Here is a 24,370-nt window from a genome sequence, read left to right on the forward strand (position 1 = left end):
CAGATTTGTCAAACTTACTATTTTGCTGAGCAGAAATAGAATTTACTTCTAATTTCTAACAGATTGACGTGAAACTTGGAGAAATCACACAAAGGTCTTTCTTCGATCAGTTCCTTTGTGGATCTCCAGTGGCCCCACCATTTGGAAATACTCAGTGTGCTCTACTGTGGCCTCCATGGGGCCTGTGCCCCTCTTACTCTGCCCTGCACAGCCCTGGGAGAAGCGGGAGGCGTGGTCCTCCACTTTGCACATGGCAACTTTACACTGCATATAGATCACATCATAGCTGGTGAGAAAGCTGAAGACGTTGAACTTGAACTGGGCTATGTTCTTCTCTCGGGAGTGGAGGTTGACATAAGTATTGTCTTTGATGCACCTGATGGCAAGAAAAACCCCAGGCCAAGAGGATTAACTTAAAGCATGGTGTGAATTAATTCTGGCTCAAATAATCAGGCTTGGACACAGACCTTTGAATTTCAACTGGAGTTCTCCCCACAACCCACTCTTCCTTTCATTTATTAAAAAACTTTATAATACTACCATGAGGAGAAAAACCACCATTCCTGGCCAAACCACCATTCTTGGCCAGAAACAGAAGGGAACTGTAAAATAAAATAAAAACAAGACAAAGTAATTAAATTATAGCTAGAGCTGTTTCCTACTCTACTTTTTTCAAAAGGGGAGATTAAAGGTGGTGGCTGCATTATTTGAAGGTGAACTTCAATTATTTTAAAATGTATTTTGTAAACCCTAGTGCAACTACTGAAAAACTTAAGGAAAGAAGTAAATGATATATCAAGAGAGGAGATGAAATGGAATAATATAAAATGCTCAGTTAAAACCAGCATATAAAATGTTGTATTAAAACCAGAGAAGGGACTTCCCTGGTGGTGCGGTGGTTGGGAATCCGCCTGCCAATGCAGGGGACACTGGTTCGATCCCTGGTCCAGGAAGATCCCACATGCCGCAAAGCAACTAAGCCCATGTGCCACAACTACTGAGCCTGTGCTCTAGAGCCTGTGAGCCACAACTACTGAGCCCGTGCGCCTAGAGCCTGTGCTCTGCAACGAGAGAAGCCACCACAATGAGAAGCCCGCGCAGCGCAACGAAGAGTGGCCCCCGCTCGCCGCAACTAGAGAAAACCCACACACAGCAACGAAGACCCAATGCAGCCAAAAAAAAAAAAAACAGAAACCAGAGAAGGCAGCAAAAGTAGAGTGGGGGGAGAAACAAAGAACAAATGCAACAGGTAGAAAACAGTTACTAAGATGGTAGATTTTAATCCAACTATATCAATAATCACTTTAAACATGAATGGACTAAATATACCAATTTAAAGACAGAGACTGCCAGAGTAGATAAAATGAAACCAAGGTCCAACTATATACTGGCTATAAGAAACCCACTTTAAATATAAAGATAAAGATTAATTAACAGTAAAGGGATAGAGAAAGATTTACCATGCTAATACCAATCAAAAGAAAGCTGGATTAGCTACATTAATTTCAGACATAACAGACTTCAGGGCGAGGATAATTATTAGAGATGAAGAGGGGCATTACATAATGATGAAGGGGGAATCAGTCCTCCAAGAAGATGTAGCAATCCTTAATGTATATGCAGCAAACAATAAAACATCAAAATATATGAGGCAAAAACTGATAGAACTGCAAAGAGAAATCAACAAATCCATTATTATAGTTGGAGACTTTAACACCATTCTGTCACTAATTGACAGGTCCAGCAGGCAGAAAATCAGGAAAGATACAGATGACCCAAACAGCACCAACAATCAGCTAGACCTAATTGACATTTATAGAACACTTCAACAACAGCATAATACACATTCTTCAGCCCACATGGAACATTCACCAAGATAGACTACATTCTGGACCATAAAAAAACACCATAACAAATTTAAAAGAATAGGAATCACAGAAAATGCATCTTCAGATCACTTTGGGATTAATCTAGAAATCAATAACAGAAAGGTTGCTGGAAAATTCCTAAATATTTGGAAATTAAACAACACCAAGTAACCCAAAGATCAAAGAAAAAGTCTCAAGAGAAATTAAATATTTCAAACGAAGTGAAAATGAATATACAATTTACCAGAATTTGTGGGATGCAGCTAAAGCAATGTGTAGAGGGAAATTTATAGCATTAAGTTAATGTATTTGAAAGAAGAAAGATGTAAAATCAATAATCTAAGCTTCCACCTTAGGAAACGAGAGAAAGAAGAGCAAATTAAACCTAAAATAAGCAGAAGAAGAGTATGTCAGTTGTTAAATTCCAGCCTCTCTCCTATATGTATATAATATTTTTTTGGCTGTGCCACGTGGCTTGCAGGATCTTAGTGTCCTGACCAGGGGTTGAACCTGGGCCATGGCAGTGAAAGTGCTGATTCTTAACCACTGGACCTCCAGGGAACTCCCTCTCCTTGATATATTTTGAAAAGGGAGAATTGAAAAGGGAAGAGCTTTCTCACTCTGACTCAGTGCAGCTTAGTGCCACATCTGTGCACCTCCCGCACCATGGCTCACACTGCCTCTGGAAGGTGCTGCCTCTTGCCCCTCACCAGCTTTTTGGAAACAGGCACCACGATGCTTCTCATGGGCTTTAGGCTGCTGTGGCTCTCACTACTCTGCAGCTGCCATCAGTAAGTGATGGGTTTTGTTATCTTCACACTGGTTGCCAATTACCCATCCATAAGCATTTTGCCCTGGTTGGGGGACATGGGAGCTATAAAGGCAAACAACCTGTCAGAGTTCTAACTTGTCAAATCCTTTGTTTAACCAAAGGCACCAGAATAAATCTCATCACTATAAGAGCTTAGCCTGGGGTAACCCACCAGCCCATCAGTGTAGGCCAAATATCCTGAGGAATGGGGAATGTAATACAGTTATAAAACTTAAAGAGAAGGGGGGCATGGGTATGAAAGGCTGGGATGAGACAGCAGAGTCTGAGACAGCAAGGGTTCTGCCCAGGACTCTTTGGGGATTTAAGGGAAGTTGTCTAGACTTCCTATGATTATTTGTCCCCAGCTAGGATGAGCGGGATGGTGAGGGCCCGGGCTCTGCTTCTGGGGCATGATGAGGACTCTCCGCACAATGTTATGATTTAGGACTACCAGTTAAGAAGCCACAGGTTCCCAAAAGAATGCCACGTAAATATAATAGTCAACCAGCGAGGGCCTTCTATTTTCCTTACCCTTGTCGGATCAAATCGTACTTGACAGTTGTAAAATCACCAGGATCTGGAGAAGCCACACAGGTATCCACAAAGAGCCACAGGCAGGGATTGGGGCTATGGAGTGTGACCTGGAGGAAGACCTCTTTCCTCTGGCTGGTGTAGTGCGGCCGCATGCTCCCCACGTGCTGGGACGTGGGCAACTCGAGAAATGATAAGGACACATCGTAGCTGGCATTCTCCCTTGGGACGTCAGCCCCAGGGACAATTTCAACTGCTAATGGGCCGTCCACCTTGCAGGTGAACTTGAGCTGAGGCACTTTGTGCCGTACAGTGTCTTGGCCACGGTGGCCCTGTGTTCGGCCTCTGATGGAGTTGGAGTAGCTGAGAGAGCCGAGGCTTTCCTGGGAGGAGAGAGGCAAGTTGGTGGCCAGTGCTCCTGGCTCCCTGACAAGCACTTTCTTCATGAGCAGAGACCTCTGCTTCATGCCCCCCACTTGGAGCCAGTTTGCTGAGAAGCTGGAGGGCATGAGGCCGCAGGCATGACCTTGCAGGTACCTAAGGCCATGATGGGTGACCTTATGTCCTTGTTTTTGGGAGTTTGGGGTGCATACAGCGAGCCCCTAGTGTGTGAGTCTGGACTCCTGTCTTCCCTCCCATGAGGGCCAGGCTGTGGGATGTGAAGTGGGTTGGGAGGTCCACGCTGGCTGCTGAATTCTTCCACTGCTCCTCCCTGCTCTTGACCCCAGATCAACCCTGGCTCCCTGTGAGCTATGGGCCTGGCCCTGCTGACCTTCGCTCTCAGCCATGTTCCTTTAAATCCAACATGACTTGAAGGGGCCAAGGGGGTGCTGAAGGCTGATGAGCAGGGGCCACTGCCTCTGGCAGCCTCCTTCCTGGAGCCTGGGGGGTCGCCAGAGCCTCACTCTGCCCAGGGACGTTCAAGGAAGCCTTGGCCTGTGCAACTCAGATCCAGTGACAGTCTGCCTTGAAACCCTGCAAGGACTGCCCTGTCAGCTTACAGCAGTGTTTCTCACTGGTCTGCCTTGTTTTCCTTTTTTTGCTCCTAAGAACCAATATCTCTCTTCCCCCTTGAAGGGGATGTCACCCTTGTTGAGAATACACAGCTTAGAAGGAAAGCTAAACTCCAGGACCACATGGCCCTGCCCACTTCCAACCGAACTCTGGGCTTCCCGTGGCTCCTGGGCCTGAGTCTCTCCCTCGAGCTCTCCAAGCTGGCTGTTGCCTTGGGGGCTCTGCACTGGCTGACCCCTGCCTGGGGCCCTCCTCCTGTTCCTCTGTACTTGGCTCCAGCTCTTTGTTCAGGCCTCGGCTCTTTGACCACCCTATTCAAAGTGGCACCCCAAAGCATTTTCTAGCCTCTTCCTTATTTGATTGTCTTCTTAACCCTTTTCACTATAAAGGACTCTCATTTGTGTGTTTATCCAGTGCCTGTCTCCCTTCTCTCGAATGTAAGAGCCATGGACCTGTGGCCCTGTCGGTCTTGTTGGCTGCTGTGTCCTCAGCACCTAAAAGGTTGTTCATTCACTGACTCTGAAATCAGATACAAGACCTTTTTATAGTGGTGTTTTTCCCATAGGTGGCCTGGGGCAGGTCACCACTGCAGGTGGTTCCTGACTTCTATGTCCTCTGGCCCCAGCGCTGTGGTCAGCACATGAGGTTTGCAGGGGGAGCTGGGCCAGCCAAGGCCAGAGAGGACAGCTGCAGGGTTCTCCCTGCTGGCCTGGAAATGTCTGGGGCCTTCTCTTCTCCCAGGCACTGGGGGGGTTCCAGCATGGTTTCTGGGGCAGAAACCTCTGAGATAAAAACTAGAATTTTTAGAGCAAAAAGGATAAGAATGACCATGGTCTGCACAACCAAAGAGACAAAATGTGAAATATGGAGTTGAAGTGGTTATTTAGCATCATGCAGATGGTTTGAATGAATTCAACCTCCAAAAATATCAAGTATTTTTGTTTTGGTTTTTTTTGGCATGTGTCTAAACAGGGATGTGAAAGAATAGATGAATAGCATAGGGATCTTGCTTTGGAACATGTTACATTGTTAAATGTATCTACAAAAATGATTTTGTGGTTATACACTCTTCCTACATCTTTGGTATACTTGTTTCCTTAACTTCAGTGATACTGTTTTGTGAAATAAGTAGGTGGTTAAGGAAAATGAAATAAACATATTCATTTCATTATACATAAGTATCCTAGTATTTGCTTTCTACATTGGGAAATATAGCTCGGAACCTGGTTAGAAATATGGCAGTCAGTCTGCCTTCCCCCACGCTCAACACTATAGCTTGCACATGGTGGGTGTGCACTAACGCCGAATAAAAAAACATGTTGTAAAAAATGCTTTGGCTTTGCAGCTAAGAGAATAGCATCCAGCTATCCATCCATCCATCCACCCATCCATCAGTCCATCAGCAGTCTGCACTTGTTACTATGGATTCCAAATTCAGTATGTATCCCAAATTCCCAAAAGGAAGGACAGTTTAGACAAATTAGTGAGCTGCTCCAGGTCTCACTGAACTCAGAAACAAAGTCATGGCTTGTGCCTTTCCTCTGTCCCTATCCAGGTTTTTAATGGGTGGTTGAATTTTCCAATCCTCTCTTTTTGGCCTCCATCCACAGAAGGGTACCACCACCTTGTCAGTTTCATACCTCTTGGACGGTGCCACAGCGGCCATAGGGAATGTTGAAGATCAGGTAGCGCCCTGTGACTTGGGGGCGACCCAGCTCATCATTTAAATATAAGCGAAAAGAAAGTCCTGAACTTTGGTTTCATTGAGTTTTACCTCGTATGTCTTCAATGTAACCAGGAATTGAAAAGAAAGAAAATAAATAAAATAGAAGCAAGCAGCAGGCCTTGAAAAGATCATTACCACAGGGATTTGGGGGGACTCACATAGACGGATTCATCAGCAAAGCCTGGGAGCAAAAAGAACCTCGGTTCGGAGTTGAGAGACCCAGCTTTGCCCTGTGCTTTAGCTCTGTGACTGCTATAGACTGAATTGTGTCCCCTCAAAATTCGTATGTTGAGGCCCTAAACCCCAGTATGGCTATATTTGGTGATGGGGCCTCTAAGGTAGGAATTAAGGATAAATGAGGTCATAAAGTTGTGGCCCTGATCTGATAAGATTGGTGTCCTTATAAGAAGAGACACCAGCACACTCTTCCTCTCTCTGCTGGCAGGCACTGAGGAAGGGCCCTGTGAGCACACAGTGAGAAGGTGGCCTTCTCCAACCCAAGCAAAGAGCCCTCACCAGATACCACCTCTGCTGTCACCTTGATCTTGGACTTCCAGACTCCAGAATTGTGAGAAAATAAATTTCTGTAGTTTAAGCCATGCAATCTGTGGTGTTTAGTTATGGCAGCCCGAGCTAAGAGAGTGACCTTAAGCAAGTCTCTTCCTTCTTTGGGCCTCATTTTCCTCCAAAACAAAATGGTGGTGGTTCAGCATCTTATTCCTTGAATGTGGTCCGTGACCAGGAGTGTGGGCATCACCTGATAGCCTGTGAGAAATGCAGAATTCAGGCCCCACCTGGAGCCACTGAATCACAATCTGCATTTTGACAAGTTCCCTAGGCCATTCACTTGCATGTTAACCTTGACTGGTGTAGGTCATTGCTAAGGTCTCCCCCAGAATTGACATTTGACGCTATTTTATCCTATTTATCCTGTCCCTGCACCTGCCTTCACGATGTTCAGAATCATAGCCAGTGATGGGGGAGTGGCTTGGAACCTCCCCGGCCTCTCCTCTCCTCTCTCCTGACCTCTGCTGGGGAAACAGGAAGTGTTTACTCTTGGATGGACTCTTTCAGAAAGTCTCTCACCAGAGTTACTACAAAGAGCAGAGAGATACCTGGTAAAGAAGGCGCTTCTCTTGAAGTGGGAGTTGTATCTGCAAACAAAGAAGGATCAAACTCAAGTATTAGTGAAAAGAAGATGGAATGTTTTTTTCAACAACAGTGTGGTTGAAACAGAAGAGTGAATGGGTAAAACCGACAATATCACAACCTGGTCCTCTAGTGGGTGCGTTTGGGTGTGCTGGATGGGTCAAAGCATCACTTGACTCATAACACACATGGCCAAGCAGGTGGAGGTGTGGACCCCCAGCCCTCGCCTCTCTTGGGCACACCTGACTAAGACCAGTGCAACAAGCAGAAGGTGTTCCCTAGCAGAGGGACCACTCCTGTGTCTGTGGATGAATGAGGAGAACATGAAGCTTCATTTCTGTGAAAAGGATGCTGGGACTTCTGTTTACATTGGGGCTTATTACATAGACAAAATATTCAGTGTATATGTTCACCTGTTAAATAGAAAGAGGGGGAGTTGATCGTATTTAACTTGAAGAAATATGACAGGCAGAAAACATTACCAGAAGGGGTGTCCACTTCTGCTGAAGTTGAGGACAAATCTGTGTATGAACAAAGAGAACAGGACACTTAAAAACGAGAGAAAGGACACTTCCATGTGTCTTTTCATTGGGGTTTACTTTGTAGTCAAAATGGGCGTTAAGTGGCTCATTTTCTAAACAGAACATGACAAGTAAGAAGCTAGTCTCATTAATCTAAACACCACAATGAGAGAGCCTTTACCAGATGGAGAGGTCATTTCTGCTGAAGTTGAAGAGAGATCTGTAGAAAAAGAGAAGAAGAAACTTAAATACCAGTGTTGAAAAATCCTGGTTTCTGTTTTTACTGAGGCTGTGTTGGGGACAAAATATCCATGGAACAGCCTAGTCTGATAAATGGAACTCCAAGAAGAGGCACTTATGGGACAGTAGACAGTGTTCTACCTGGTGTGGAGGTCACAGTGGTTGACATTGAAGCTGCAGATGAACAAAAATAACAAGATGGCAATAAGACAGCCATATCAGGCGTACATGTTTCTGTAAGATACAGGAGACATAAAAATGGCCATCATAGATCCGTATGACTGATTTGGCTTGTCGTTCTACTTTTGAGACAGGGGCTATGGCAGGGCGTCTCCAGATCCTCCACTGCCCCCAGGCCACCCCTCTACTCGTTGGGTCACCATTCCTCTTGCCCACCCTTTACTTCTCCTCTTGGAGGTGGAGGTTACTTGTTCAGAGGACAACAACAATTGGTCCAAGTTTCTCCACTGTACGGGGCTCATCTAACAAAGATTCTGTAAATGGGAGACTTGCTTTCCACTGTCTTCCCTCAAATGGGTGGGGGGCAGTGACCCAGGAAAGGGTAAGCTCTGCAGACTGAAACTTTCCCTAGGTGGCGTATAGATCCCAAGATCTAGACTGAAGGTGAGGAGGGGGGGTGAAAAGTCCATTTGTCTCTTGTATGAAGAGTTGCCTTCCCACACAGCTTTATCAGTAATAAAGGCCATCTTTTGGTGTTGACTCTGATGTTTTATTTCTTAATTGCTTCAACACCTGGAGTAGGGGAGAATATCTTCTTTATTGTCCTCCCCCTAAATAAACCTCTAACACTCTATTTGTCAAATTATTAAATCCAAAGTCACACAGGAAACTCCTCGGATAATTACATCACTCAAAATCTTAGTTGTAGCATGCATGTGGGATCTAGTTTCCTGACCAGGAATCGAACCCCAGTCCCCTGCATTGGGAGCGCAAAGTCTTATCCACTGCACCACCAGGGAAGTCCCTATTTTCTTTATTTTACAACTGATTAACCTTTGCAGGCGCTCAAGTTGGATGGCGTCCTCCCATATATTAAACAGCTGGCATATTTTTCAGAGTTAGAACAGAAATCTGCCGTCCTGAACACGGGGGAAGGTTTAAGGCATGAAGGCATTCCAGACTCTACGTGCAAATTCCAGGCTTGGCCTGGGCAGCCCCACGCCTGGCCCAGAAGCCACCTGTACTCACTTGAGCAGATGACGCCAGCGTCTTCGTGGTGCCTGCAGTTGTGGGTGAACCAGCCGCTGTGAGGGCACTGCCCCAGTGAGGACTCGCTGCCTATGCAGTTGACATTGTCCAGAAGGATGCTGCCGGCCCTGGGGCTGAAGCTGGCCCCCGGGAGGGCAGACATGGCTGGACCACAGCCAAGCTGTCTGCAGACCACGTGGGCATCCTCGATGGACCAGCTGTCATCACACACAGTACCCCAGGTGTCGGCGTGGTAGATCTCCACTCGGCCCTCACACCAGCTCGACCCACCTGCCAGCCACAGGCCCAGACCTTGGTGGACATTCCAAACAATGACCTCCATCAAGGCTCATCCAGAGAGGCCACCAGAAGAGCCAGTATCTCCTGAAAATTGTGCACTGACCATGGATAATAACAAATCTACTCCCTCCTTTATTTCATTCTGTTTAATTTTGCCCTGGGTATTACTCTGTGTTTTTCGAGGTTACAACTGGTTAAGAAATGGTTTTGCTCCTTAGCCAGCTGGCCCAGAGCCCTGCATTCCTGCATAGCTGCCCCTTCTCTTTCACTGTGTGTTGTGAAGTCTCGGGTTCTGGCACTCACAGGGTTTTTTGGATTTTTCATGAGAAGCTATCATGCACACACTAACTGGTGTGTGTACGTGTGTGTAAGATTCTCTGTGTGCCTTGCACGCATCGATCAAGTGACAAGAACGATAATTCCTATCTGTGTTATTCCCAGGATCATGTGTCACCACATGTGAAGACGCTCTGGGAAGTATAAAGGGCAGTCATTACAGGCTGGTCCCCACGGTCAAAGGGCAGTGCTACAAAAAAGAGTCGAGACTGCATATGCTTAGAACACAGCCAAGGGTAGCTCCCAGCAGGACCGGGTGAAGATGTGAGGTCAGCTGGGTACTCCCATCCCAGCCTTCCTGGGCGCCGGCTTCCGAACCAGTCCCCACAAGCCAGTCTTGCATCTCACAGCTCTTTCCCCTCACTTTTCAGCCACGGATTTTCTAGGTGAACCTGGACATCATCAGGCCCCTCCAGCAGCAGCCTTTTGTGCGGCCTGAGGCTGCGGAGGAAGGCACTTCCGGCAGGGCCGTTTTCTCCCACAGTAATGCTGGGGTTTTTCCGAGCTAAAACTCCACAAAGGGAAGGCAACCGAAGCGAGAGGGAAAGATTACCTGTTGGTGTGGGCACCCCTGTTGGCTTTGGAAAAGAGGCTAAGGACAGACAGAAAGTGAAAGAAAAATAATTATTCAACAACCTAATTAAGGGTCAAACATACTTAACTCTCAGTCAGTGGTTGGTGGGTTCCCTGCCTTGTGGATTATCTACTTTCTGATTCTAAGTTGATTCCCTTCCTGAGTTCTTTCTCTGTGGGGAGTACTCCTTCCATCACCCAACTGGCGTGTCTACAGGGATTCAAGCCAACTCATACAAGCTCAATAAAATCAAAGCATGGGGGTTGGATGGATTTTTTTAAAATAGATACATTATAAAGTCAACAAGCATCCTCTGGGGCTCACTGCTGTTCAGTATAACCTACCCTGGTGCTTCATTTGAAGGTTTGGGGTCATTTCTCTTTTTTTCTAACTCTTCGCAGCATATTTTATTTTATTCTTAAAAACATTTAAAAAAAGCAGCTGACCTAATTTGAAATGTGACAACTATTGGGCCAATCACAGAGTCAGGGAAAAACTAAAAAAGTGGTGATTTCTGCTCCTTCATTCTTTACAGTTCTGGCAAGCAGAAGGCAGTACCCAGAGACAAATCCCTGCAGGGCCGTGGGAGAAGTGGGGGCAGAAGGTACTAACTGACATCTGAATGGTGCGCCCCACGAGCACCGCCCTTCCCACTCTACTAAGAGGGATCCACCAAGCCCCAGCACGGCTTTACGGGGCAGGTGCTCTTACCCTCCTCCTCCTCCTTGGCCAGAGGTGGAAACCGAGGCATGAAGAAGTTCAGAGATTTCTTCAAGGTCCCACAGCTAGCAAAGGTGAAGCCAGGACAACAAACCCAGGGCATTTGGTTCCTAAATCCAACCCTGCCGCCCAGGGTAACTCTGCCGAGGCAAGTTATAGCTACTCAATTCAGAACCGCTGCAATTACCTGAAACTGGGTCACTCACAGCAGCTGATGGCGTTAAGGAAGGCAGGGAGGCTACGAGAAACATAAATCAAAAGGAGAGGGCAGGTTATGTCCCTTAGTTCTTCTTAAACCCAAGGGGTAGACTTGCTTGTTGGAAACAGAAGGGTATATGTCTTGGGATTCCCTTGTGGTCAAGTGGTTAGGATTCGGTGCTTTCACTGCCAGGGCCTGGGATGGATCCCTTGTCCAGGGAACTAAGATCCCACAAGCCGTGCGGAATGTAAGACATATACACTCTATGTCTTGTTTGGGGGAGAAACTGTACCCAATCTGGGCATCCGAGAATGGCCCTGAGTTGCCATGGCTATGATGTCCAGATGTCCTAGTTCATTTCTGTCACTGTCAGACACTGCAATGTCATTTTTGTGGGATTTTCTGGGGGGCAAATGGAGGCCACAATGGTGGTCACCTTGTGTGGAGCACCTGTCTTGCCAGTTGGTTTGGTTTTGTAATTCTTTGTGGGTGTGTGGGTCTTGCCTCCCAGAGTAAATGTCAGTTTGTAAAGGGCAGGACCACGTACGTCTCAAGGACATACCACTGGCAAGGTCAGCATTGGGAAGGAGCAGATGGGCCCCAGAGTGGGCAGTGGAGCTGGGCCATGACCTTTCCATTGCCTCTGCCCCACCCCCTGGCTCCAAACCTCCCTGCTCTGTAGGCCCCCAGGCCTGCCCTCTGATGGCTTTGGCTCTTGCTTTGCTGAGAACGTTGATTCTGCCCCTTCACTTCTCTCCTCCTCTCAGAACCTTCCAGCACCTCCCCCTCCCTCTTGGCCTTTCATCCTTTCTCAGGTCGTTGCAGCCAGTCTAGCTGATAAACCAGTTTGCCTCTTCCCAGCCAGACCCAGAAGGATGTGGAGATAAAGGGGGGCTTTTTACTCCAACTACTGAATTTATCTGCAGAGACTCAACTGGGATAAAACTGGAGAATAAGGACCCTGGGCTAGGAGCTGGGCTCTCAGCTCTGAGACTTTCAGAGCATCTCTGGTTACCTGTAAAAATTGCAGGGTGCTGTGGGGGGATGGTTTGAACCAAAGAGATGGTTCCCAAAGGCATCACTCATCATTGGTGGGCTGTGAGATAATCTGAGGTAGCACATCTGCTAGTTTAAGAGTCACTAATTCATTGCATTAAAATATAAAAGTTTACACTTAGTTCCATTCTGCTTAAGGATATTTTCAGATATACATGGGTATGAACTGATTAGATAGTTCACTGTTTATTTGTAAACATTTTAACTTTGTTTTATTGCCATTGTATTTATTTTTATGTATTTCCTCTTCATGGCAAGTGATCCTGACCCTCCATTCATGGTGGTGATATAAAATTTCCTTGTAAAATGAATTCACTTCAGTGAAAAAAGAAGAGCTGATGGAAAGTATTCGGAAAATTCTAGTGTGGGTAGTAGGTGCATATGGCGGGGACCGTGCAGGGCTGAAGGGCTGAAGCTTGGGAAACTGACACAGGGACTGTCCAGGACTTCCCCGCGGCTTTAAGTACAGTTGGGTGAAGACTCATAGGGCAGGAATGTTATTCGCCCACCCCCCGGCCTCGGCATCAGGCCCACTTGAGCAGACGATGCCAGCATCCTCGTGGTGGCCACAGTTGTGGGAGAACCAGCCGCTGTGCAGACACTGCCACAGCCTGGCTTCGGTCCCCACGCAGTCCACGTCATCTGGGGTGATGGGGCCCAGGCCTCGGCCGAATCTCGCCCTCCTGGGGGCAGACCCCGCCCCGCCGCAGGCCAGCTGCCTGCACACCACCTCGGCGTCCTGCAGGTCCCAGCTATCGTCACACATGGTACCCCAGCTGCCGTTGAAGTGCAGCTCCACGCGGCCCTCACACCTCTGGCTGCCGTTGGCCAGCCTGAGTGCCACATCTGGGACACAGACATGCTCGGGTCACTGCTCTGCCTTCAGGGAAGAGCTGGGCATCTCCTCTGAGCTGACCAGCTTTCGAGGGCTGCCTTCTCATTCTGGGGAGGGAACTAAGGTGGGTTAAAGTGCCTGCAAAGGTACTTCGGGTTTCATCTCTCAGGTTACTGTGATTTCGGGGTGTGTGTGGGGGGGTGTTTCGTTAAAGCTCTTTGCCAGACAGGATTGTCTACTTTACAGAGATCCAAAGAGGCCCCCGGGCATCCTGTGTGACGTGGGAAGCACCAAGCTCGGGGACACTGGCACCTGCTGCCCTTGGTCAGGAACAGCATCCTTTAGGCAGGTGTTCCGAATGCAACAGGCTCAGAGACTGAACAGCATCAGCCAAGTACCCCTCTCACACAGCGTCGTGTGCTCTGCCCTCAGAAGATGTATGTGGACGCGTGGTTTCACAGCAGTGCTGGGTGTTCAACCACTTTCTCTAGTCAGATCTGGAGGGTAAACTAAGGAGTTCGGGACCCCTTTCCCTGATCACAGAGTCGGCCGTCCACCCTCACTGTCATTACCAACCATGGCCAGGGGCTAGGATGACCCGGGAACCTACCAGTATGGTTCTCGTCTTGCACAAGGGACTCGTAGGATGCAGAAAAGCCGACGCTGGTGACGATGGCGTCGCTGTGGAAGACCACTGTCAGGTGATTTGCAGAGGAGGTAAATATTGGGGTTGGGCCGGAACAGTACCTCCCGAGCGAAAAAGATTCGCTTTGTGGGCCATCAGAGATTTCGATGAAGTCGTATGGACAGCCATAGAAGTTTTCCAATCTGTGAAGTCATGATAGTGTTCAGATCAATCCGTTGGTTTTTACGCCAGGAAGCACTGCCCAGGTTGGTTCGGGAAGGGCTCTGGAAAAGCTGTCTGAAACCTACATCTCTTCACACACGTCGGAGGAAGCCATGACCCCACTGGGGCAGGCAGTACGTATCCTCCTGATTCTAAAAGTCTTTTATTTTTTTAAAGTTTTCATTCAATTGTATTTTCTGAATATGCATTACAAGCACAAGGAATATAGTTTAAGTGATATTGATGGGTACATGGTGCAAAGCAACTTTTCTCCCACCTCTGATTAGTCCCCTTCCCAGAAGCAGCTACAACGAACAGTTCCTATTTGTTTCCTTCCAGAGATAGTCTATGCACAACTGTCAGTCCCCGTACTATTGGCCATGATCTTGCAGATCATTTCACAGAAATACACCCTACATGTGTGACAGCAATATATAAATGTACCAAAATCTGTTTAACTGAACCCCTATTGATGGGCAATTAGATTGTTTCCAATCTAGCACTACTATAAGAATGCAACCAGGATTCTCCTCAGTGCACATAAGACTATGGAATTTGGGGTTTTTTTGGGGGGGGGAGAAGGGTGGTAGCAGGCAGTATAACCAAGTAAAGAGGATAGTAAAAGTAGGAGATATTTACTCACTTCATCACTTCGAAGGTAAGTTTGACATGAGCCCTGCTATCCACTTGTATGTCCCAGGCACACACCACATTTGTGGGGTATTTTTTAGGATACCAAGGGCTGGAGAAAGAGCCCGAACTATCTGTGAGCAAACCGCCACAATGGAAATTTTCATCTGCAAGAAACAGTGAAGAAATTCCATTGGAAGGGGGCACCGACCTCTGCTGGTTTTTTAGAGGGGTCAAGAGCGGGTGGGGTGAGAAGAGGCTAAGGAGAATTTGTTCTAGAGCTGCTTTGGCCCGTAACTACAAAAAAGAGCTTTGGAGGCTTTTGGAGTTTCCCATGTTACTCTTTGTCAGATAAGATCGTTACGTGTGTCCTGTCAAGCTTATAGGGTTTTTGTGAGGAGAAATGATCGTGACATAAGGTTGAGAGGGCTCTATGAACCCATATGCACAGATAGGTCTGAGCATGCATTTTACTTGAAAAAGATGCAAAGACAATGCAAACCAAAGGCTCCTTGCTCAGTACAGCATTACTGTGTGGTCACGGAACAGACTGTATTAGAAGACCCCTCATTGTGTTATATCCAAATTCTAGCTGAAATCAAGACCAAGATTACTTAAAGCATCCACTTTATGGCTGAAACATTGGATTTGAAGTGGAATTTTTAAAGGGTTCTCTGTGCTGGAGCTTCTCATATGTAAAAGGAAGAAAGGGTTCCATCTGGTTGCTGGAAGTGCTAAAACTGAAAAGAAAGCAAATATAAAACCACGTGAAGTGTTTAAATAAAGCTGAAGTACTGTAGGGCGGCTGTCACCAGTCGAGCCTATGAAAATACACAGAGAAAAAAATGATACTGTGAGCAAGAACTTTTATTCAGAATAACCCTTAAAATACTCAAAAATATTGACATGCAGAGCTGTGATTACTCTGTGCTGCAGTGGACAGAGATGACTGACACTGCAAGAGTTTGGATATTTAGACACCAAGTGTGCAAACAGGTGCAGTTTGATACAACTTGTTGAGGGCTGACCCTGGGTTTCTTTTCTATTCTATTCCATTCCATTCCATTCCATTCCATTCCATTCCATTCCATTCCATTCCATTCCATTCCATTCCATTGCAATTTCCTTGCTCCCTGCGGCACCTATAGCATGATCACCGCTGCAGGCAGTTAGCCCTTGCTCACGGCGGATACTGATTCAGGGAATCCCAGTGGCCAGAGATTCCATTTCTGATGAATCTGAATTTTCCTTCCCCCTGACCTCTCTCCCCACCCTCTGCTGCCCCCCTCCAAGACCCACCATTTTGCTAACGCTAATGGGCTGCATTGCTCTTTTTAATTAACAAGTGATAATTTAATTAGACTGTGGCACAATTACAGGATTACAAAGTAGCTAGGATTCACCTATACCAGGGACCTGGCAATGGGTTGAAATGTTTGGAAGAGCAATACCTGTTAGTCCCACTTTTGGATTGCCATCAATACCTATTCCAAGACAGAGGAGAGAATAAGAGATGGACTGAGTTAGACAGCCACACAATTCACAAAAGGAATCAAGCTTTTGTGTGTGTGTGTGTGTGTGTGTGTGTGTCAAACACATTCTGCTCTGGGCAGTTAGGAGTGTGGCACTAAAACCCATCGATGCTGGCTAGACACTGGCAGCCTCAGTGCCCACCGGGTGAGGGAGCACACTGTGCTTTCCAGGCTCGTGATGGCTCATCTAGTTGCTAGAAGCACTAAATTTGAAAACATGGCATTTCCTTACTTTGGGTCAGTTATGGGGCTGAAGGAACTTTAGCAACAGAGCTGGGCTCAGTCTTTCACACAGCACCTTAGGGGACGGGCCTGTGTGTGATCTAGGCTCTGCCTCTGCTGCCTTGTCAATCAAATGAGGATGCTGGTAGTCTCTACCTTATTTGAGACTGTGAAGATTAAATGAGACCAGGAATGCACTGGTTTTAGCACAGAGCCTGGCTTGTGTTAAGCACTCTTTGGACACCGGCTGCTATTCCCATTGAGGAGAGAGTGGATTGTCACCAACGCCGTGGCCTGTCTATCCAGGAATGGGCTGTCTGGCGATACAAACCCCCCATTTAATCACCACAGCTTTTAAGGTGGGACCTTGAGCATTTTACAGACACGACAACTGAAGAGAAAGAAAACTACCTCTTAAGCAAATTGACTTGAAAAGATGGCTTGAAGCCCACAGCCCCTTTCTGAGTAATTGACGTCTCCCTTCCCAGAGGCTGCCGGGGGGTAAGGCTCTCCCTGAGGTGTGCTGTGTCCCGGGGGGGCCCACCTGAGCAGACGACGCCGGCTGGGTGTCTGCAGCTGTGGGAGAAGCAGCCGTTGTGCGTGCACTGCCGCAGCCTGGCTTCATTCTCCGTGCGCTGCACATCGTCCAGCATGACGTGGCCAGTGCCTCCACCAAAGTAGCTCTGTGCCGGGGCTGACAAGGCCGCGCCACAGCCAAGCTGCCGGCACACGACCCTGGCGTCCCTCAGGTCCCAGCTGTCGTCACACGCGGTGCCCCAGGTGCCATTGTAGAGGGCCTCCACCCGGCCCTCACACCTGTGACTGCCGTCCCCCAGTCTCAGGGCCGCGTCTGGGGGCAGGAGAACAGAGGCTCCTGAGCTGTGGTGCTGTCCCCCGTCTCTGCTCAGGCCCTTCCGCTCAGATAGAGAATGCCCAGGATTCTCAGATGGGCACGTTTCCCCATATTAGGCTGTTGGACCCTATGTCTTGATTTGCCAGGAATGGTTCTGGTTTATGACTGCTGTAGGTCAGTTAATGCCCATTAATTATTTTAGAGTCTCTTTTAAACTCTCAAAAGTACCCTGACTGAAGGATAAGTTATACGGTCACCCTAAGCATTATCCTCCGAGGGCTGTGGAATGTTCCCCATAGCTTGCTGCAGAAGCTCAGAGGCCTGTATGAGTATGCGTTCTGGATGGTTTCTGCATAGAATTCGGCTGGAAGCAGGTGGGCTGGTAGTTGTAGTTTGAGATAGTTTTGCTCCAGAAGGATTTGCTCTACTGCATTTCCGTTTCCTTTGGAGAAGGAGGCTGTTGTTTGGGTTCTCGCCCTGCACACGTGGTCACGGCAAGATACGAGACTCAGCCGTCTGTCTCTTCAGGGGGACGTCTTGGTGGAGGAAGATGACAGTGAGGGACAGAGCAGGGGGAGGGGTGGGCAGGGTGCTGTCAGTGTCAGAGTGATGTCACTCAGGATGTCAGTAATGCAGGTGGACCCCGCAGGTCGGATTTAGAAAGCATCTCCTCTCTTAAAGGGAAAGGACGCAAATTACATCTGACTTCCCTCTGAGGTCCCTATTAGGATACCCACCACTCTCCCTTTCGTCCTGCTGAATGGCATTGTACGGGGCAAGGAACCCTGTGCTGGTGAGCGTGGCGTCGCTTCTGAACACTGCGGTCAGGATGTTTGACGAGGAGCCGGACGTGAGCCCTGCCCCGCCACAGAATCTGCCCATGGAGAGCGAGGCAACCTGCTGTCCATCGAACACTTCGATGAAGTCGTAAGGTCACCCACAGATGTCCTCTAATCTGAGGAGGTGAAGGCAGAGTTAAGGTCCCCAAGGAAATCTGCAGAAATGTCTCACATAGAGTCAAATTTTGCATCATATCCAGCCAGAAACTGCAGGCACTCCTGCCCCTCCTTCCAACCACACAGCTCACTAGTGGACTTGACCCCTCAGTTACTGCCTGAGTCTGCCCTCCTGTCCCTCCCTGTCGGGACTGGTCCAGGCCAGTCAGCCTCTCGTCATGTCTCTCCTGGTCTATTTCAGCACCCCTCCCCGCCCTGCTGCGGCCACAACTGGTATCTTGGCTTTCAGCGTGTCCCACCATCTTCCTCTCTGCCTCAAGTGTCTCCAGGATATCCACTGACTCTTTATTCAAATTCTGCCACTCCCTATGGTGGTGGAGAGTGTCCACTAGGGTCTCACTGAGTGGAACTCTCAACAAGACCCAGAGCAGGAAGAAATGGTGACAGCTGTAAAAGTTTTGAGGGCCTGTTGACTAAGACTCTTCCCTCCAATGCCCCAAACTGCCCAGTTCAAACCAAGTGTTTTCCTGGCATGTTTTGTCTAACCTGGATGATCAGAGAAGCTGTCCCTGGCATCGTATCTAAAGCTGTCTTCGCCCCTTTCGCTCTCTGCCTTGTTACCAAGTATGTATTTTATTTTTCTTGATAGCACTTATCAACTTATCACTAACTGAAGTTGTCCACTGAGTTATTGGTTTATTCGAGTACTACTTGTCTCCCCATCTAGAATGTAAACTCCATGAGGGTAGAGACCTTGTTTGTCTTTTTTGGCATCATAAACCCATTCCTAGACCAGGGCCTGCAGAAAGTGGGGTCAATAAATATACATTAAAGAACATCAACATTTATCTAACACGATAAAAATGTAACGTGCACATTTGCATTTAAACAACAGTCAGTGGCCTTTGACGCATGCCTTGTCTGTGCTCATTGCATAATATACACAATGGGCACAATGACATTTGTATGCAAACTACTGAATTTGAAAAGCTGTTTGTTGCAGAACACATCTGTTTCAATGAAATAAGAGCCAAGTAGCTCAAAATAACTCATTTTTTTTTTTTAGATTAGTTTTGGTTTTTTTTGTTTTTTTTTTAATACTTTATTTATTTAATTTATTTATTTATGACTGTGTTGGGTCTCTTAGTTTTGGTGTGAGGGCTTTCTCTAGTTGCGGCAAGTGGGGGCCACTCTTCATTGCGGTGCGCGGGCCTTTCACTATCGCGGCCCCTCCCGTTGCGGGGCACAGGCTCCAGACGTGCAGGCTCAGCAGTTGTGGCTCACGGGCCCAGTTGCTCCGCGGCATGTGGGATCCTCCCAGACCAGGGCTCGAACCCGTGTCCCCTGCATTAGCAGGCAGATTCTCAACCACTGCGCCACCAGGGAAGCCCAAAATAACTCATTTTTAAATTAGGGAAAAGTGATAATATTTGTGTGGAAGGTGACGGTAGTGTGGCAATAACAGGCGACACTGCAGTGCATACCTCACATTTTCATTGTGGATGTCTCAGTCTCAGCACCACTGACACTGGGGATGGATAACTCTCTACTGTGGGGGGCTGTATTGCGAATTGTAGGACACTTAACAGCATCCCTGGCCTCTACCCACTATACGACAACGGCGTACCCCCAATTGAGACAGTAAAAAAATGTCTCCAGACACAACGAAACATCCTGTGGGGAGGTACAGTTATTCCCAGTTGAGATTCACTGGAGCAAATAACAACTAATTTTATGTCCTAAGAAACAAAAAGCAAATATCAATAAATTCAGACTTAAAAATGTCAAACTCCAAAAATCAGCAACTAAGCTCAGCCTCCAGGCAACACACTAAACAGTCCTTGATTGGTGAGCTCTGAAATTATAGTAGGAAATTCGTGTTGGAAGGCTAACCTTGAGACTGTGGGGCTACGGGTCATTACAGCTGTCTGTAATAACCGTTTTCCAGAAACGATAAAATGATACTCTATGCCCCAAAACATTAGAACTGTGAAGTTCATAGATTTGAAATATATGATGCCAAATCTTCTCACATTGTTTTCAGCAAATAAATGTGTGGAATGAATGAATGAATGATAAATACACTTTGCTCATAATACATAACACTCCCTGATTTTAGTCATGTCCTCCCCATTCTAAAGGAAATTTAGGCATCAGGTAAAACTAACACTCCACAGCCGACCCATTACATTTGAAGGCAGCATTTAACCGTCACATCCTTGACTGCTGTGGCCAATGAACACAGACAGAAAGCAGTGGCAGAGGTCTGGGACAGGCTGTGTGACAGTGTTAGGAAGACAGAATGAGCCAGACATGACCCAGTGTAGAAAGATGAAACCAGGGTTAAACATTATCAGGAAAAGTAATATTTTCATTAAAAAGTTACTCCTGTATATGTATGTGTGTACAGATATATATGTATATATACATGGATATAAATATGCATTACAATGGGATGAATTCCTTTAAAAATGGGTGATGGTTGGAGAAAGAGTAGGAAGCACAATGTACATGATACGAGGAATGAATGAACAGAGGCTATTTAATATGCAGAAGAAAAATCTTAGTAGGAACATGATAGAAATTCTTGAAGGGAAGAGGAAAAAGATTTGTGTAGCACCAGAGGGAAGAATAAAGATCAGAAAATGGTAATGAAGAAGAACAGTTTAGGGTTCAGCCAGAGGAAGAGGCTGTGTCCCAAATGGAGCTGGCTGAGAGTGGAGGGGCGAGGTCCTCACGTGTGGGTCACCCCAGCTGAGGCTCCCTCCAAGGCAGGTGTCAGGGATGCTCGTGGGGTCTTCTCCAATTGCACTTTCTAAGCTAAGACTTTCTGAGCTCAGATGACCAGACCAATTTTCACCTAATATGTGAAAGGATTTGTCACATGGTGCTGTAGGCTGAATGTCTATCCCCTCGAAATTCATATGTTGAAACCTAACCTTCAATATGATAGTATTAGGAGGTGGGGCCTTTAGGAAGTGATTAGGTTATGAAGGCAGAGCCCTCATGATGGGATTAGTGTCCTTGTAAAGAGGGCTGAGAAAGTTCCCGGTCCCTTTCACCACGTGAGGTTATAGTGAAAGACGGCCATCTATGAACCCGGGAGCAGGTCCTCAGCAGATACCGAATCTGCTGGTATACTGATCTTGGACTTTCCAGCCTGCAGAACTGTGAGAAAATAAACTTCTGTTGTTTATTAAGATACCCAGTCTATTACAGTTTTGTTACAGCAGCTGAAATGACTCAGACACTTGGAAAAGCGACCTCTTGGGGAAAGCATGGTTTCAAATCCGGTCTGGCCTTTGATGCAGGGAAAAGCAAAGCTGCTTACTTCAGGCTGGGGATTGTCAGCTCTACGTGGAACTTCTCAGCCAGGTGTATCACCCAGACACGCTCCACGTCACTGGGCTAGTTTGTTGGATACCAAGGACTGTAGAAGGAGCCCGACAGACTTGAAATGACTCCCCCACAAAAGTGACTTCCTCCTGTGAAAACAAACGAGAGAGCCGGGGCTGGATTCTTCAGGCATGCAACTTGCATTTTCTCGAGTATAGAATCCAGAATTCCAGCAAGCTCAAAAGTGAATCACAAAATGGGAAGGGATCATGCTGGTGTAGACATGGTTGCGGCTTGGCTGGTGTGTGGCTGTACCCTGAGAGGGAGTGAGGGAGGAGGAAAGATGTGTGACAGGTAGGTAGGACCCTAAGACTGTAGGTGAGGCTGGAAATGGATTGGATATGTACATGGCAGGTGTGGGGTGTCCAGTGACACGTCCTTACTGCTCTCCCCAGCTTCCTGTCATGCAAACCAGCCCAACTAAGATGCAGACAATCGATCTACTTGTGAGGGCTCCGTCCCACCACTTCCTTCCCCTCATGCAGGCAGGACAACAGACGTCTATTCTACTTTTATGAATTATCACCATGATTCCACCCTTTACAGGTTATACTTTCAGTGGAAGAGAGTTACCTTGTGGGATAGGCGCTTGGGGAATGGCAGCTGCAAAAATCAGAACCAAAAAAATCAGGAAAGAGCTTAGCACGATAACATCACCTTATATCAATACCTAAGTACAAATGAATGAAGCTGCTACTACTCTTGAATCTTAATATATGGTGTGGACACACTCATTCCTCTTTTCTCCCTGATCTGAGATACAACCTCTCCCCTTCTTTCAGTGATTCACCAGGAAATCACAGACAACGCACAGTCTCATGATTTGTTTTCTCTTCTGTGCTGGGATCCACCAACCCAAGGGCTGTCCTGAGACTGACCAGTCATAAGGCATCACCTACAGTAACATCGGGGCTTATGAACATGCCACAGTGCCTGTAGAAATTTATCAGGTGCCAAAATGCAGAGGGACAATGCAGCTTTCAAACCCGGAAAGCTGAGAGCCATGGTGGGGAAAGGTAGGTTGGACAAGTATTCCAATGAAGTAAGATGGGCCCCTTCCCATAGGTCTGCCTCTGCAACCCACACCAGAAGGGCAACCTGCAAGGGATGGCAGCTTCCACCTGGGACGCCCTCGGAACCTGGACTGGAGTGGCTAAGAGGCTCCCAATGCGTGTCCCTCCAAATGCACCATAGTGGGGCCAGCCCAGGGTAGGGACAGCTGCTAGCCACCTCGCCTGGCCCCCAAACACTGCAAGGAGCACCCCTGACCCCAACTCTCCCCGGCCCAGGCCACCACTGAGGGCAGAGAGTGGCACCGTCACTGGGTAAGGCTGGGAAGAGGATGCGTGGGGCCCGGGGTGCCAGTGAGCAGGGAAGCAAGCGGCTGAGAACTTGTCCTGGAGAGGCAGGCAGATGCAGGAGGCAGGACCGTAGGTGCTCTGATCCAGCAGGAATCTGAGTTGGGAGGTCACTGCTGCACCTCGACTTTGAGTAGGTTACCTGAAGAAGGTGTACCTTTCTCTATTCCTGCTCTGTTGGCTAAGCCAGGAGGCCCACAGAGGAGCCCCAAATGTTTTCACTTCCCCAATCTGCTTTCTACCCACTGGGAGAGTTCGACATTCAGTGCTTCTTTGTTGACTTGCATGCTTTCGCTCTCTTAATTCGTATCCCTGAGAGGTAAACCTTTCCTCCTTCCTCTCTGTATCAACCCTCTTCTCAGCCACTGTGATGGGACCATCCTCTTTCAGTCCCTTCCTGCCCCTCCATGATCTGTTGTCCAGAGAGGAGAGTTTCAGATGCCATTCCATTTGGGAAATGTGACTTTTAGCTCGTTGACCAAGCCCCTAGTTCTCAGCCTTGGCTGCATGTTGGAATCACATAGGAAGCTTTAAATATCACTGATGACTGGCTGGACCCCAGAAGTGCTGATGTGACTGGTCTGGGGTGCAGTTTGAGCATCGGAAGTTTTTAAAGCTCGCTGGGTGATTCCAGTGTCTACGTCACTGTCCACCTGTGCCTGGGTCCAGACAGAGGTTAGATTTTTTTTTTTAAATATAAATTTATTTATTTATTTATTGCTGTGTTGGGTCTTCATTGCTACGCACGGGCTTTCTCCAGTTGTGGCGAGCGGGGGCTACTCTTTGTTGTGGTGCGCGGGCTTCTCATTGCAGTGGTTTCTCTTGTTGCGGAGCACGGGCTCTAGGTGCATGGGCTTCAGTAGTTGTGGCACTTGGGCTCAGTAGTTGTAGCTCGCGGGCTCTAGAGCGCAGGCTCAGTAGTTGTGGCGCACAGGCTTAGCTACTCCACAGCATGTGGGATCTTCCCAGACCAGGGATCGAACCCATGTCCCCTGCATTGGCAGGCGGATTCTTAACCACTGCACCACCAGGGGAGTCCCGAGGTTAAATTTCTTATTCACTTTGCAGAGATAATGGAAATTCAGTGTCAGACCTACCTGGGGGTGCAGGAATCACATCTGGAGCCCAGTCCCCTGCATCTGCATGCATTAAAAAGAGGTAAATTTAGGAAATCTAAGTTAAATTTTATAAAGACAAGTGGTGGTTTTCTAGTGTGGGCAAGTCCCAAACAGGCAGGCTTCGTCTTACACAAGCAAGAACACGGCATGTTTAGATTCTGGAGAAGCAGTTACAGACCTGAGAGAGGCTGCAAGGAACAGGACCGGAAAATTGTGTGGCCCTGGAGTGCGTGTTCAGAAGAAAGCGTGGCTCTCAGCATTCTCTGCCAGCCCGGCTGAAGGGACATTCATCTGTCTGGTCACCTGGCCCTGCTCTGTGCACACCTTCCACCCATCACCGAGATGCTGAAAGACCAGAAAGAAGCTGCC

The 24,370-nt window shown here is 47.6% G+C and overlaps 1 protein-coding gene across 1 annotated transcript; it reads right to left on the reverse strand.

The window, feature by feature from the left end:
- Positions 1-84: 84 nt before the first annotated feature.
- On the reverse strand, positions 85-22,289 carry LOC118882885 (deleted in malignant brain tumors 1 protein-like). Its single transcript, XM_036829255.1, is given in 11 exon segments — positions 85-376; positions 3,211-3,593; positions 5,865-5,923; positions 9,070-9,360; positions 10,070-10,210; positions 10,991-11,064; positions 12,764-13,100; positions 13,700-13,783; positions 16,865-17,170; positions 17,911-18,128; positions 21,461-22,289. Coding segments are annotated over 11 exon segments (2,394 nt in total). The 5' UTR covers positions 21,670-22,289.
- Between the last annotated feature and the right edge of the window lie 2,081 nt (positions 22,290-24,370).

Source organism: Balaenoptera musculus, chromosome 16 (genome assembly GCF_009873245.2).
Source record: "Balaenoptera musculus isolate JJ_BM4_2016_0621 chromosome 16, mBalMus1.pri.v3, whole genome shotgun sequence".
Taxonomy (NCBI): Eukaryota; Metazoa; Chordata; class Mammalia; order Artiodactyla; family Balaenopteridae; genus Balaenoptera; species Balaenoptera musculus.